Source organism: Cryptococcus depauperatus, chromosome 7, assembly GCF_001720195.1.
Source record: "Cryptococcus depauperatus CBS 7841 chromosome 7, complete sequence".
Taxonomy (NCBI): Eukaryota; Fungi; Basidiomycota; class Tremellomycetes; order Tremellales; family Cryptococcaceae; genus Cryptococcus; species Cryptococcus depauperatus.
This window is the reverse complement of record NC_089474.1, coordinates 632199-644808: the sequence shown is the minus strand read 5'-3', so window position 1 is coordinate 644808 and position 12610 is coordinate 632199. Positions and strand designations below refer to the sequence as shown.

General features: G+C 44.5%; 7 protein-coding genes across 7 annotated transcripts; 2 read left to right on the top strand and 5 right to left on the bottom strand.

Annotated features, from left to right (window-relative positions):
• Nucleotides 1-171: 171 nt before the first annotated feature.
• On the bottom strand, nt 172-1659 carry L203_105582 (uncharacterized protein; the record flags this gene model as incomplete). Its single annotated transcript, XM_066214949.1, has 8 exons — nt 172-495; nt 548-744; nt 796-844; nt 895-1045; nt 1100-1239; nt 1293-1333; nt 1386-1501; nt 1553-1659. The coding sequence occupies 8 exons, from the start codon at nt 1657-1659 to the stop codon at nt 172-174; spliced, it is 1125 nt and encodes a 374-aa protein (XP_066071046.1).
• Nucleotides 1660-1747: 88 nt separating this feature from the next.
• Nucleotides 1748-3809, top strand: L203_105581 (uncharacterized protein; the record flags this gene model as incomplete). The annotated part of the gene is made up of 6 exons (XM_066214948.1): nt 1748-2229; nt 2283-2413; nt 2461-2558; nt 2601-2877; nt 2933-3439; nt 3493-3809. 6 exons carry the CDS (start codon nt 1748-1750, stop codon nt 3807-3809), a joined length of 1812 nt encoding a protein of 603 aa, XP_066071045.1.
• A 211-nt stretch (nt 3810-4020) lies between these two features.
• L203_105580 (uncharacterized protein) lies at nt 4021-4795 on the bottom strand (the record flags this gene model as incomplete). Its single annotated transcript, XM_066214947.1, has 5 exons — nt 4021-4027; nt 4231-4265; nt 4316-4327; nt 4386-4519; nt 4573-4795. 5 exons carry the CDS (start codon nt 4793-4795, stop codon nt 4021-4023), a joined length of 411 nt encoding a protein of 136 aa, XP_066071044.1.
• A 336-nt stretch (nt 4796-5131) lies between these two features.
• On the top strand, nt 5132-6162 carry L203_105579 (uncharacterized protein; the record flags this gene model as incomplete). The annotated part of the gene is made up of 5 exons (XM_066214946.1): nt 5132-5195; nt 5245-5460; nt 5504-5585; nt 5652-5834; nt 5892-6162. The coding sequence occupies 5 exons, from the start codon at nt 5132-5134 to the stop codon at nt 6160-6162; spliced, it is 816 nt and encodes a 271-aa protein (XP_066071043.1).
• A 262-nt stretch (nt 6163-6424) lies between these two features.
• On the bottom strand, nt 6425-8522 carry L203_105578 (uncharacterized protein; the record flags this gene model as incomplete). The annotated part of the gene is made up of 9 exons (XM_066214945.1): nt 6425-6755; nt 6805-6869; nt 6928-7079; nt 7126-7400; nt 7461-7702; nt 7795-8002; nt 8049-8125; nt 8254-8349; nt 8457-8522. The coding sequence occupies 9 exons, from the start codon at nt 8520-8522 to the stop codon at nt 6425-6427; spliced, it is 1512 nt and encodes a 503-aa protein (XP_066071042.1).
• Nucleotides 8523-8735: 213 nt separating this feature from the next.
• On the bottom strand, nt 8736-12166 carry L203_105577 (uncharacterized protein; the record flags this gene model as incomplete). The annotated part of the gene is made up of 9 exons (XM_066214944.1): nt 8736-8837; nt 8896-9234; nt 9282-10602; nt 10661-11302; nt 11349-11370; nt 11431-11444; nt 11503-11603; nt 11654-12077; nt 12135-12166. 9 exons carry the CDS (start codon nt 12164-12166, stop codon nt 8736-8738), a joined length of 2997 nt encoding a protein of 998 aa, XP_066071041.1.
• A 46-nt stretch (nt 12167-12212) lies between these two features.
• Nucleotides 12213-12552, bottom strand: L203_105576 (uncharacterized protein; the record flags this gene model as incomplete). The annotated part of the gene is made up of 2 exons (XM_066214943.1): nt 12213-12284; nt 12340-12552. The coding sequence occupies 2 exons, from the start codon at nt 12550-12552 to the stop codon at nt 12213-12215; spliced, it is 285 nt and encodes a 94-aa protein (XP_066071040.1).
• Between the last annotated feature and the right edge of the window lie 58 nt (nt 12553-12610).

Below are 12610 nucleotides of genomic sequence, written 5' to 3'. Positions count from 1 at the left end.
TATTTTTGAAAATTGTTTCGATTGTATCCGGCGAGTTTCGGACCATAGAATCTTTTGTCGCTTGTAATCAATTCAGGCATGTATATCGTTGATCTTTTGGAGATCGCGTTTTTGGATGTCTAGAGAGATATAGTGAACATATTGTGTATATGCTATACTTGTACAAAAGCTCTATCTTTTAATCTTACTAATCTCCTTACTCAACCAGTCAGCCGTATCTCTACTGACATTCCATCCCACATCCAGCTTTTTCAAGTCCAACCCCGATTCCAGAATCTTCAGCTGTTCTCTATTGTCAACTGGCTCATTTGCTAAAGGTGCGAGCTCTGAACTAGAAATGTCTTGGGACAAGGAGAGAGCTGCGAGAGCTAAATAGGAGTGATATGGATCAGGATAATCTTCTGGTTCTTTCCCAAAGCCTCCTAGAGGAAACTGTGCCGATAAAAGAAAAATCTTGTCGGATTCGTGGTTGATCAAATCGGTGTGGCCCATTATCTTTTATGCCGTCTGGTCAACCTGCATAGACAAAACAAATAAAAGGACACACGTTAAGGGCTCCTTTACACCAAAACGAATAGCACGCATCTTCGAGCTTTCCTGGCCGGCCTTGGAAGCCACCGATCTGCCTCGAGACAAGCCACCGCACTATGGTGCTGTTATTCTCGTCCGACTGCACTACTGGCTTGCCTAAACAGTTGTCGTTGATGAGGGCAAGAGCTGCGAGGCAGCAATAGGTCGTTCCTCCTGTACAGTTTGGTCATATTGATTTGACTTGCCATGATGACAAAGACCAACCTTGAGCTTCGATGACTCCCGGTCTAGACGCATAACCCCCTTCCCAAGTCTATCTCCTTTTCAGTCACTCAACATTCTTGCTATAACGAATAGCATTACCCGACACCGTTTAATCCACTCCTTCAACCGAGGTATATCTATCCCCGAAAAGTCACAAATGATATGCGATATCACACACGCGACATAGGCCATTCGAGCGTCAGACTGGAAGCCATCCAAAATATACTCGTCCCCTGATAGAGGAGAAAACCTGCCGTTGTAGAGGTCATCATCAACAGTCACATTGAAAATACAGCATACGCACGATCCACTATCAGCTTGACATGACTTTATAAAAGCTACAAGCCCTGGCCGGTTAAGTCTGTCCAGAGGTGCACGTAGCAGCGCAAGACATAGAAGCGCAGTATAAGTCGATGGCAAATGGGCAGGCGCCGTCGTTGGATTCTACAGCCTTTCAGCTGGGACTATGCTCGGTCCGTATCGACAATCTGCCTTACAGATGTAGTCATAAATGTCGAACCTTGAAACCCTCCGGTGGCTGCAAAGTCAATTCTTGTCAGACAAGCCCTACCTAATAAGATCCAACCTGCGAGCTTGCAATGACCATATCCACTCTATCCAGCCATTTCGTTGCTCCTCAGTAGTCTTTTCGTAAAGCACACCCAGTAAATCTAACGCTGCGATACAAAAGTATGCGACAGTGATACTTTTGCCCATCCACAATCAGCCGTATACATGGATAGTACAGCATACGCACCGGTTACAGTCATTCTCTTGCGCAGAAGATGGGAGTGCTCTCAAGCAGCGTAAAAAGTAATTTATATGGGCATTCTTCTTAAACGTTGCCTGTTGTAAAGTAGTCATTGTAAAGAGTAAAAAGAAAAATGGAATTTATCTGACGCGTGCAACATTTATTTCTTTTCTTTTCTTTTCTTCATTCACAAACAATCCCATGAGTTCGTCTTTGTCTCCTACAACGCCTCTTTCAGCCAAACAATACGTTCTCGCCCATCCAGAGGAGCAACAAGAGATGCCAGAGCAAGAGCAGGAGGTCGATTTGGTCAAATCGAGCAGCTCATCATCGGCACTTGAAGTCCTGGAGAATGACTTTTCAGACACTGACGCTGATCCGGATTTGGACATTGACGACATGGAGAATGATGAGGAGAACTGTGATGCAAGAGTAGATGATCCGTTGGTGAGAAGACGACAAAGAGCGAGGGCAAGAAGATGGCGAGACAATGAGAAACAAGAGGCAGGATTGCTAGAAGTCATTCCATCACTCATACTTTCGCATCCTCTTCCCCTCTTGCCTCTATTGGCGCTGTTGCCGTACAACTTTCTACCAGCAGGCGTTGTCTTGTTCATTCCTATCATCAGTATTCTCTCGCTGCTCTCTGTGTGTGCACATATCGTTATTGTCTATCTGGCATGGCAAGTTTTACATGTTTTGAACGAGAGAGAATAGCTAAACGATAAAGATACAGGTATCTCAAGGTTCCTTCGTTTGAAGATGTTTTTGCGACGGTCACAGGAAAGTATGGGAAATATGGTGTCTGGGGAGGCAGAATCGCTGTTGTGATTGCTGTCCTTGGTATGCTTGTCAGTTGGCTAGAAAGTGGGTCCAGTGTTTGCTGTCAAGCTATTTGCTTATGATTCCGGTAGCGCTGCATCCACTGGTGCAGCCTGTTGTTGAGACGTACCTTCCATCCAACAGGTTGTTCTCCTCACGTGTCTTTTGGACTGTCGCTATGTCTTTTGCTGTATGTCTTGAGACGGCCAGGCTTTAAGCTGATTGCCAACAGCTTTTACCTTCTCTGCTGCCCTCGCGCATGAACATACCATCACGACGATCTCCCATCTTATTTGCGATTCTTTTACCTATCATTGTTTTTTTGGTGATTGGTCGCACAGTGGAGATAAAGAAAGCCTCGGAAATGCCTGGGCCCATAGGTGGTGATGTTGATGGAGACGGATTTGGTGGAGGAGAAGCAGTGGTGGAAACTACGGTTAACGCATGGGGATACCTCGTCAGAAGGAAATTTGGTCTTGCCGAAGGGAGTAGTGCCGGTGCAGGTCTTAGTATGTCCATTCGTCCAAACTCACAATTCAAACTCTGATCTCATTTCTTCCAAAGCCGCACTTACAGTGTTCTTTTCACCTCACATCAACACTCTATTCATCCACTCAAAACTAGCTCGTGCAAAACGAGCTAGTTTTTTCATGCCTTGCCTACTCGCAGGCGCCATTATCCTTATCTTATCGTTACCCCTTTCCTTGGTCCCTTACTATCTTTTACCACTGTCCGGTGACTCTACATCCACAGCTGTGCCTAGTCCAAACCCATCTATATCTTCTGGCGTTTTTGCATACTTGCCAGCTAATGACGGATGGGTTAATGTTGCCCGTCTTTCGCAAGTCACCCTTACCTTGGGATCTGTCAACATGTGGATTCTTCGCGGCAGAGATGCCATCCTGAGGGCAATGGGCGTCGAAGGCGATGAAAGGATCAAAGCCGGCCAATGGGTAGGAATTGGATGGTGGATGACTTGTGTTGGGTTGGCTTGTCTCGGCGGGTGGGTCGTGGATAAGATTGAGCTGATCGGTGTGCTGAGCGTCTTGGCTGTTGGATGGTTTCTGCCTTGTAGGTCAAACACCGCTGATACTTTCCAATAGCTTGGACTGACATTATCGTAGCATTATTCTTCATCATCACCTTTCACGTACGATCACCCATTTCAATTATCTTTCCTTCCAATCAGCCCTCTAAGACTTCTTCTCTTCCTTATTCGGCAACGTCACACTCGTTGGCGCGCCATGGTCAAGGTCATTTACGTGAAAACAGCCTTGAAGATCCTTCAGCAGACGTTTTGCTGGCGAAAAAGGAGAGACAATTACAAAAACGCAGACTAGGTAGAAGATTATGGCAGGATATGGTTGTTTATGTGGGGATCTTACCAGTTGGGTGTGTTACTCTTGTATGGACGTCAGGCAGATTAGTAGGGCTATGGTGATGTATTTATGGCCGGAAATACAATAAGCAACTTGTAGCAGTTATATTCGTGTGATTTTGATACTTTGAATGCGTCTCGTGGTACTGTACTTAAACTTCAAATGTTGGGCTTGGCAAATTCAAAGCAAATATTGTGTATACAATTCCTTGCTCCATTTACGATACGCTTCCAACATGTCAATGCATTTGTATCTATCCATGTAACAACAAGGTTAGAGGCTAAAAACATAAAATTAGCATCTTCTCATACTAGAGATTGAATGTAGATTAAAATAATAAGGATCAGACAATGGATTGCCCTCCGGAGAGGGTAGGTTCGATTCCTAGGGATTGTCGACACGCATGGATGCGAAGAGGGAGTCCCATAATCATCAGAGAAAAGGAGCAAGTGCCAATACAAAGCATCAAGGAAATCTACCTACTGAACGATGTTCCTGCATTTAACGAGTCTTGAAATCTAATTTCATGTCAGTTGCAATGCCGTTTAAACCAGCGTAGACGACTTACATTCAAGAAGGACTTGAAGGGCGGCAGAGTCCTCACCATAGTTGGTGATGACAACACAAGAGCAACCAACCACCTTTCGGGGCTTGCCCTCACGGTCAATTTTGGCAAGACCAGCCCACTGACCAAGAACCTTGGCGTCAGAGACTTTGATGAGTTGAATGCCGTGCTCAGTACAGAGGGCTTCGATAAGCTTGAGATACTCGGCTAGTTTCATGAGTCAATACTCTAATTCGTTTTTCTACGGCCTGTAGACGCACCCTCAGTAACAGTTTCGACGAGAACACAAAGATGGGCCTCCTTCTTATCAAGAGCTTTGGCGCACTCCCTCAACCCACGGGCAAGACCGTCATGAACAAGGGCAATCTTAATGACCTGCTGGAGGGCATCCTCTACAGACATGGGACCAGATTGGGCAGCAACCTCGACCTCTTGGGTCTCAACGGCGGCGTTGGAAGCGGTTTCAGAGCCAGCGTCAGACATTTTGCAATAGTCTTCGTCCACTGGGAATTTGTTTTGTTTTCAGAAAAGAATAGAGTCAAAAGATTAAAAATTAATTATTGAGAAATCATTCACAATACGGGATTAAACGGAGTTTCAGTGCACAAGTAATGTGGCGTTTTCACGTGCTAATGGCATCTGGAATAGAGTATATGAGAGCCAATTTGATCCCGTTATTAAAAGAAACTTACAGTTACGTAATTGAATGATTTTTGAATGATGACGTATTACCTCAGTGTTGTCATGTTGCTTTTTAAGAATTTCCTTACCTTTTTTCTTTATATTTCTTTCTCATTGTCGTATTTTGTGTTACCAGCTATGCCGTCTGTAGACCCGCACTATGTATGGGCAGTGGGACACTTTATAGTCCTTCTCTCCACAGGCAAGTCTTTTCTACCCTCACCACTTGCTACAACTCACGATACCCATAGCCTACATTATTTTCCAGACACTCCTCTTCCGTGGAACACCGGTGAAAACATATAAGCTTGCCTACACAGGGGCACTTTTGTCTTACTCCATCGTTGTCTACAAGTCGCTTGGGAAGCCACAACTAAGTCAGTCGTGGCTAAGAAGAGCGATTGTCGACGAAAATTGCCAGTATGCTCTCCTGGCCTTGTTTTGGTGGATCTCCAAACCTGTCAATCGTGCGTTCAGAATATTCGTGTTCCAATTCTGACGAGACTCAAGTAACTGTCCTGCCCTTCGCGACCTTCTCTCTCTTCCATTGCCTGACTTTTCTTCGGACAAATATCATTCCCAAGTTAGTCCCGTGAGTGTTACCCATCCATCTATAGGCTTCTCCACCAAAACTTTGAATCTGACTCGCATATTGTAGTCCTCAAACAGCTCCTCCAGTCGGCTCTACCACCGACACTCCATCAGCTCGTCCTCCTGCCATGCTTGACAACGTGTCTAGACGTATCCAAATTTGGGTAAAGTCCAACTATGATGCAGCCATGAGGTTCGTTGCATACGCAGAAATCTTCATTTCTCTGAGGTTACTCGCCGGCGTTTTAACGTAAGTATATTTTTCTCTTTTTGTATGTGAGAACTGAAGAGTATACCTGCAAAACAGCTTCCGGACATCATTCATCACCGCCCTTTTTATGGTTCACTTTGTTCGACTCAGGTATCATGCGTCGCCTTTTACAAAGTCTGCTGTGCACAGTATCACTGCTCAAATTGATCAGTTTGTCGTCGGCAAGGGTGCTGCTATTCAGAATGTTTGGGCTACTATCAAAAGGCTCATTTCTAGTTGGGGTGGAATTCCACTCATACCTAATCAGACCCCCTCTGCTCATGGCCCTGCCACGCAAGCCCAACACCAACAAGCTACTAGAAGGTAATCGTGGCAGAAATTTCTCAAGAAAAAGTAGTTGGATGTCGTCAATTTTGCACAAGGCAGATTTCATATTTAGGATGTGCAAAGGTGTTCATAACCCAACATAGATATAAAATCTATATAGCCAATTAATAGCTTCTTTAGCTTCACTTGGAAAAAATAATATTTGGGTCATGCATAAGAGTGTAGTTGATACTTTATACAGCATGTCCTCATTATTCATCATCCAATGACACTCGTCAATCTTCATGTGCTTTCCCTGAATATTAATGATCAATGATAGAGAGGTTTCCTGTAATCAGCTTGTTTTCGAGATTGGTGCCGTCGGGAATCATGATTTTGTTACCCTCGGTAGCGACAATGATACAAGTGCCACCTAGCCTGACACCCTTGCCAAACCAGACGTCACCAGAGACTGTAAGGTGGTCCAGTTCAGTGATGTTGGGAATAGACTTGAATCGCTTCTCAAAGTTGGCAACCTTCTTGAACTCATCACCGAGTTTTACAACGGGAGTACCGCCAAATTCTCGAGACTTGTCCATAGTCAATACACCGTGCTCGAGGTTGTAAAGCTTGGACTTGATGAGAAGCAAATCACTGTAAAAGTATAAACATATCGACTGAATGGCTTCAAGGAAACACTTACGAGCAAGATTTAACAGGTAAGAATCGTGATCGAGGGACATTGATACCAATAGCACTGTCAAAGTGCTACTCAAGCAACGTAAGCTAGGTCTCCTTGGCAGTGCAAATGAACAAAACAGCTCACCTTGATTGCAGCGCCAATAGCAGTCTCGAGCTGAATAACGGGTTGACCAGCGTCGGTGACCTTGTTGTTGACAATTATTTCAAGATTGAGGGAGTCTTCGTCCATAATCCTCTTTATGGCTCGCAAGTTACACCAAATATTGTTGGTATTGACTACATCATCTTAGCGCGAAGTTCACAAAAAATTTGTTTGACGTACAAATCTTGAATTTTCTAGTGGAGCAAAACTCGTCCAAATGATCTTTGGGAACTTGAGCAACTTCAAGAAGCCTGGGCTTGCCCTCATAGTCAATAATTGTGCCACCCTTGACGTCGGCTTTGGTCTTGTCAGTGACCTCCATAACATACTCGGCTTGGGCGTCAACCATAGTCTGGAAGATGTTGAGGTCGACAACGGCACCAAGATTGTCGACATTGGAAATGAAGATATACTCTTTGCCAGCATCGATGAGCTTGTCTAAGAGACCTGAGTTACTGATGATACAAATCTTGTCAGTGGGTCTGTGCAAGAACAAAGAGAAAACGTGCACTCACGTCAAGGCGTCGAAAATGTCTCCATGCCCAGGTGGATACCAGTTAGATTTTTCAGAAGTAGAATCCTGTGGGCAAGGCAAGAGAGACTCCTTGTCAACACGGGGATATCGAGATTGATTGAAAGTGAGGATGTTAATGTTGTGGTTTTGGTACTTTTGGATGATTCGAGCAGTGTCCTCATCTGTGTTGAAAGAGTTCATAAGAATGAAGGGAACGTTAACATTGTACTTTTCGTTCAAGTGCTGTGCAGAAAAAAACAGTTCATCAGGTTTGACGAAAGATCTTGATCAGCAACTAACCATAAAAATGAAAGAACAGAAGATGGCAGACTTACCTCAATTTGCCGGACGGAAAGATCCAAGAAAGTCATTCCCTCCCTAACTTCGATGATGGACTTGGGTCCGACACAACCCATGGTGGTACCGAGACCACCATTAAGTTTGAGGACGGCAAGTTTGTTGAGGATAGAAGGATCTACGTTGTCAAGCACGTTGTAAGGTCGAACCTGTTCGGGCTGAGGAGGATTGATCTTGTCCCAGTCACTGCAACAGCTCAGCATCAGTTCGATAGAGATGTTGCAACACATACAGCTTCTCGCCCTTGGCTCGTTCAGTGAGGAATCGGTTGAAGAGAATGAAGAAAGATTGCATTTCAGCCTCAAAAATCTACGTATTATGTCAGCCTGCTGCTTGCTTCATCGACTGCGCGTGTGCATGCGTGATGCAAACGGTGGGTTTCAAAGAAAACGACAGGTAAAACTATCAAAATGGGATAAAGTAATCTTTTGACTTGCCTTCTTCTTTGCGGGGTCTTGCACGTTGGCAACCATTCTGTTGAGCTCGTTTCGCATGGTCTTGGCCGCAACGCCAGTCGTAGCAGATTTGAAGTCCTATTGGGGTTATCATATATGCAATGGTGAGAATGATTGTGACAAAGACAGACAATACGTAAGAGTTTAGCTGTGCTGGACGACTTCAACGTGGCAAGTGTACGCACCACAGCAGAGTGACCCCTTTGACGGGCAGAAGCCTGGTCAGGCTTTGGTTCAGCAAGAGTGGCCATTTTGGATTGTGGTTAGGTTATGAGCAAAGGAAAATAAAAAGAAAGTCAGAAAATGAAAAGATTAAGAAATGAAAGAGATATATGGAGAATGGGAGGAAATGTGTGATACAGGGGTGAGGGCAAAAGATCAGGGTGGTAAGATTACGTAATAATGACAATGCATAAAATCAACAGGTCGTTTTGACAACAGTTATTCGACAGCCAATGCAATCATTAATGTTGAAGGTTATCGGAGAGAGGAGAAGACTTGAAAAGCGCAGAAATTGATGGGAAGAAAGTACGCTTCTTTTTTAGAAGAGGCTCGGGGGCAAAAGTCTGGAGAGCATTAGTTAATTAGGACAAATGTATCATCAAGGACAGATGTGAATCTTACATCTGCCTCATCAGAACGTCTCCTCTTTTTGACTCTATCTTTTTCTATTCTCTTTGATTCGTATTCGATCTTTAATTTGTTCTCATCATGTGGAAATGACGAGGGTATTTGAAGAATCGCCTCTTCAGCTTTTGCTGGCCAATATGGTTCTTCAACAGGGCTACTGAGTCGAGCGTCTAGAGAGGCATCTGATGCGCTTGATTGGCAAGTGGACTGGCGAGGCTCACTATCATCGGCAGTAATATAGGATTCAACTGGTGTTGCCGTTGTTGGAGGTGTCACAAGGTTAATCCTATAGTCTTCGACAATACCATTGTGATCCTTCAAGTTGATAGCATGCTACCTGTATCAGCGCATCATAAGTTATTAGAGAGATTATGACTTACCTTGTCTTTGTGCTCATCCATTGTCACAGCGAAGCCATGACTCACGAAGAGAGCCTTTCGGTTCTTACTTGACCCAGGCGGTCTTCCACTCTTTTGTGTCACTGGCACTGCTTCTTTGTTAGTCACTGTTGGCCGACGCGCAGGTATATGGAGCATGATGGGCTGACGAGTTGGCAGAGGAGCCAATATTGTTGCGGTTGACTTTGGATGTTTGCAAGGTTTACCTGTCTTGGCAGAGGTGGGAGTAATTTTTGGATTGCACGTAAAACGCGACATGGGCTGTGAAGACATGTTGCATAATGGTCGACGAGCAAACGGTCGACGAGCAGGCATTGTAGCTGTAGTTGGTAGCATTGACATATTCGGTGAAGTAAGAGGATAGATCGGAAATAGCTCGGGAGCTATTGCTACCAATATCTCGTCTTCAATATCATCGTCGTCGTCTGTTTTTTCCTGTGTATGTACTAATCCAGGCGATTTGGGCAATCTGAAGCTTGGTGATTTGTGAAATTTCTCTAGACCTCTCAGTTGTGTAGTCGCAGGGTTTACTACTTGAGTGTTCTCGTACTCTTTAGTTTTCGTTGGTCGCCTTCGCTTGCCTCTCTTCTTTATAGGTTGCACTTCCTGCAAACTAACCACAGACTCCCCCAAGCTCGTTCTCTCGGTTTCCCCCAGCTCCATCAATGTCATAGGGCCGCTCTCCTTCCCGGCCAACCCAAGCCATTCCCTTCTTTGCTCCTTATCCTTCTTCTTTGCCTCTCGATTCTTCTTTCTCTGCTCCAACATCTCTTTGACTCTCTTTCGTCGCTCAATCTCTTCCTCTGTATCTCTCTTACTTGCACATCGACGAGATGAACCTGGCTCGACAACCCAAATCTCTTCCTGTTTCTTTCTGAATTCCTCTTCAGTAATATACTCATATCGACTCCATATACCCTGTCCCTTGATGCGAGTCGCGTCTAAACGCATTTTTTCCTCACGCCTTCTTTTTCTTTCTTCTTCTTTCGCTTCTCGAGCAGCTTCTCGAGATTCTTGTACTGACCAAGCTGCTTCACGTAAAGATTCAATAAAGAACGTCTCAGCCTCAATTTCCTCACGTAATCGTCGAGCGCGCTTTTCATGATGACTTTCTGCGACAGATGATTGTTGTACAGCGGGTGTTTTGATCCTTGGAGCCTTGCTTAGGGAAGGTAAGGGTACAGCCAATATTTTGCGAGGAATGAACCCAGAGGGAACTAGATGGGCAGGTGGATACTCTTGCACGTCTTGAGGGCGCCGTGCCGGCCAAGGTAGCTCAAATACCAACGCATGGCGAACGCACCTAGGTAAAACATATATCAGTCATGTGGCTTTAGGTCCATCTAAACAAGAACATTTACCTTTGACAATGATCAAAGTATCTCCCACAATACCATATTTGCTCCGTCAACGGTTTTGCGCATGTCGCGCACCTAGGAAAATCTAGTGGAAATTCCTGGTCTAATTCCACTGGCTCATCATATTCGACGACTTCCTTTCCTTTTCGGCCTCTCTTCCACCTCGACCACGGTTTTGGATTTTGAGCTGCTTTGCGAACATAACGCTCTCGACGTGGCATACTAACTGTCGACTCTGTCTCTTCATACATAGAATTATCATCAACAGGTGTACTCTCAAAATCAGTAGGAGCAGGCGTGACAAGACGGGGAACATTGGCAGCGAGCGACTCTGAGTCTTCTGGAGTAGTCCCACAGAGGCCATCTGTAGCCTCATTGATAGTCAAGGACATTGTTGTTAGCTCAACAGAATTTCCTTTTCTATCCCCATCAAAACATATCTCTGATTTGATTTGAGATTCGTTTCTTAATGAGCTTGAATCACGACTTTGTGTTCTGTAGTCCACGGTAAAGGAAGAACCATGTCGTGAAAGTGAAGGCTCAACAGAGATACTTCGAGATCCTCGATCTTGTCCTTGGTAAGAGCTTTGTTTTAGGTTGGGAGTGAAGCCCCCTTTTCCTTTCTGTTCACATGTCAAACACAGACTGAAAGTGGATAAGTACTGAGAGACATTTGAAAGAGATGGCGTACCACTCGATATTCCCTTTGCCAACTGATAATCAAGGAATAGGTATCAATATACTTGAAAACATCATCACTTCACGAAACTCACAATAGTTCTCCCCACTGGAGATTCATCAGCTTGTCAGTTTAATCAACACACTCGTTTGTACGATTAGCTTACTAGAAAGTGGTCAACTCCTCGCCAATCTTGATTGGTCTAGTAACTCTAAAAGTTACATATTTTCCTTGTCTCAACAGCTCGACATTAGGGTCACAATCATGCTTTAAAAGCAGTCAACTTGGCCAAGATGTCACTCTGCTCTGCGACTTACATTGATGAATCTTGCGGGGCCCAAAAAAAGCTGATAGCATTGCTTCAAGCCTGACCATACAATACTAAAATCTCTTCTCTTTGTCCTATCACTTCTCCTTTGCCCTTGCCTTTTCTCCTCAATAACGCTTTTTCTATCTCTCGCAACAGGGGTCAATCTCATTGATCCACCATCATCCTCTTCCTCGTTTTCTTCGCCAGCCGCTTCAACCGCGAGATCATCACCTATATCCATCTCTTCTTTCCACTCCTCAGGAAGAGGCACGACTGAACCTTGTAGTTCGTGCATAACAAGTCCTGGGGCAAGAGGTCGTGTTGCAAAAACGGCGAGTTCAGCATGACCCGTGACAAAGGTATAACGACTGGTCAAATAAATTTCAAGACGAGAGGTAGGAAGCAGAGGTAACAAGTAACGTCGTAAATGTCTATGAGCGCATGGTTAGTTGATTCTTGTCGATGCAGACCGAAATCGGACGATATACTGAACGAAGCGCTCCTTTTGATTGACAGTCATCTTGTCCTGTATATGCTGCTGAAACAACCCAAATCTATTCATGAGCTCAAAAAGCTAATTTATTGACATACTCTTGAAGTTTTTGCATTGCCCCCTGCAAGTTTCCTTTTGTTATAGTCTTGACAATATCAGTACTTATTCCCAATCTATTGGTTCGCCTCAAGTAGACTCACTTCTCGCACAACATTGAGCACATCTTCCGTTTTAAAAGATGGGCCAACAAATTTGACCTGCTGAGGATGTACTCCAAGCTTTGTATTGGGCATACAGCCTAGTTGGTCCACCAATACCCACGATAATAAATCATCGTCTGCTGAAAGATCTTCAGCTGGATGTGGTAGGACGTCTAGTAGAGGAGTCGATTCCCCGGTGGCCTGACGTGCCATAACTGGAGAAAAGTTGAGTAGTGTGGCTAAAAAGTGATTTGTAGATAGAGATACAAGA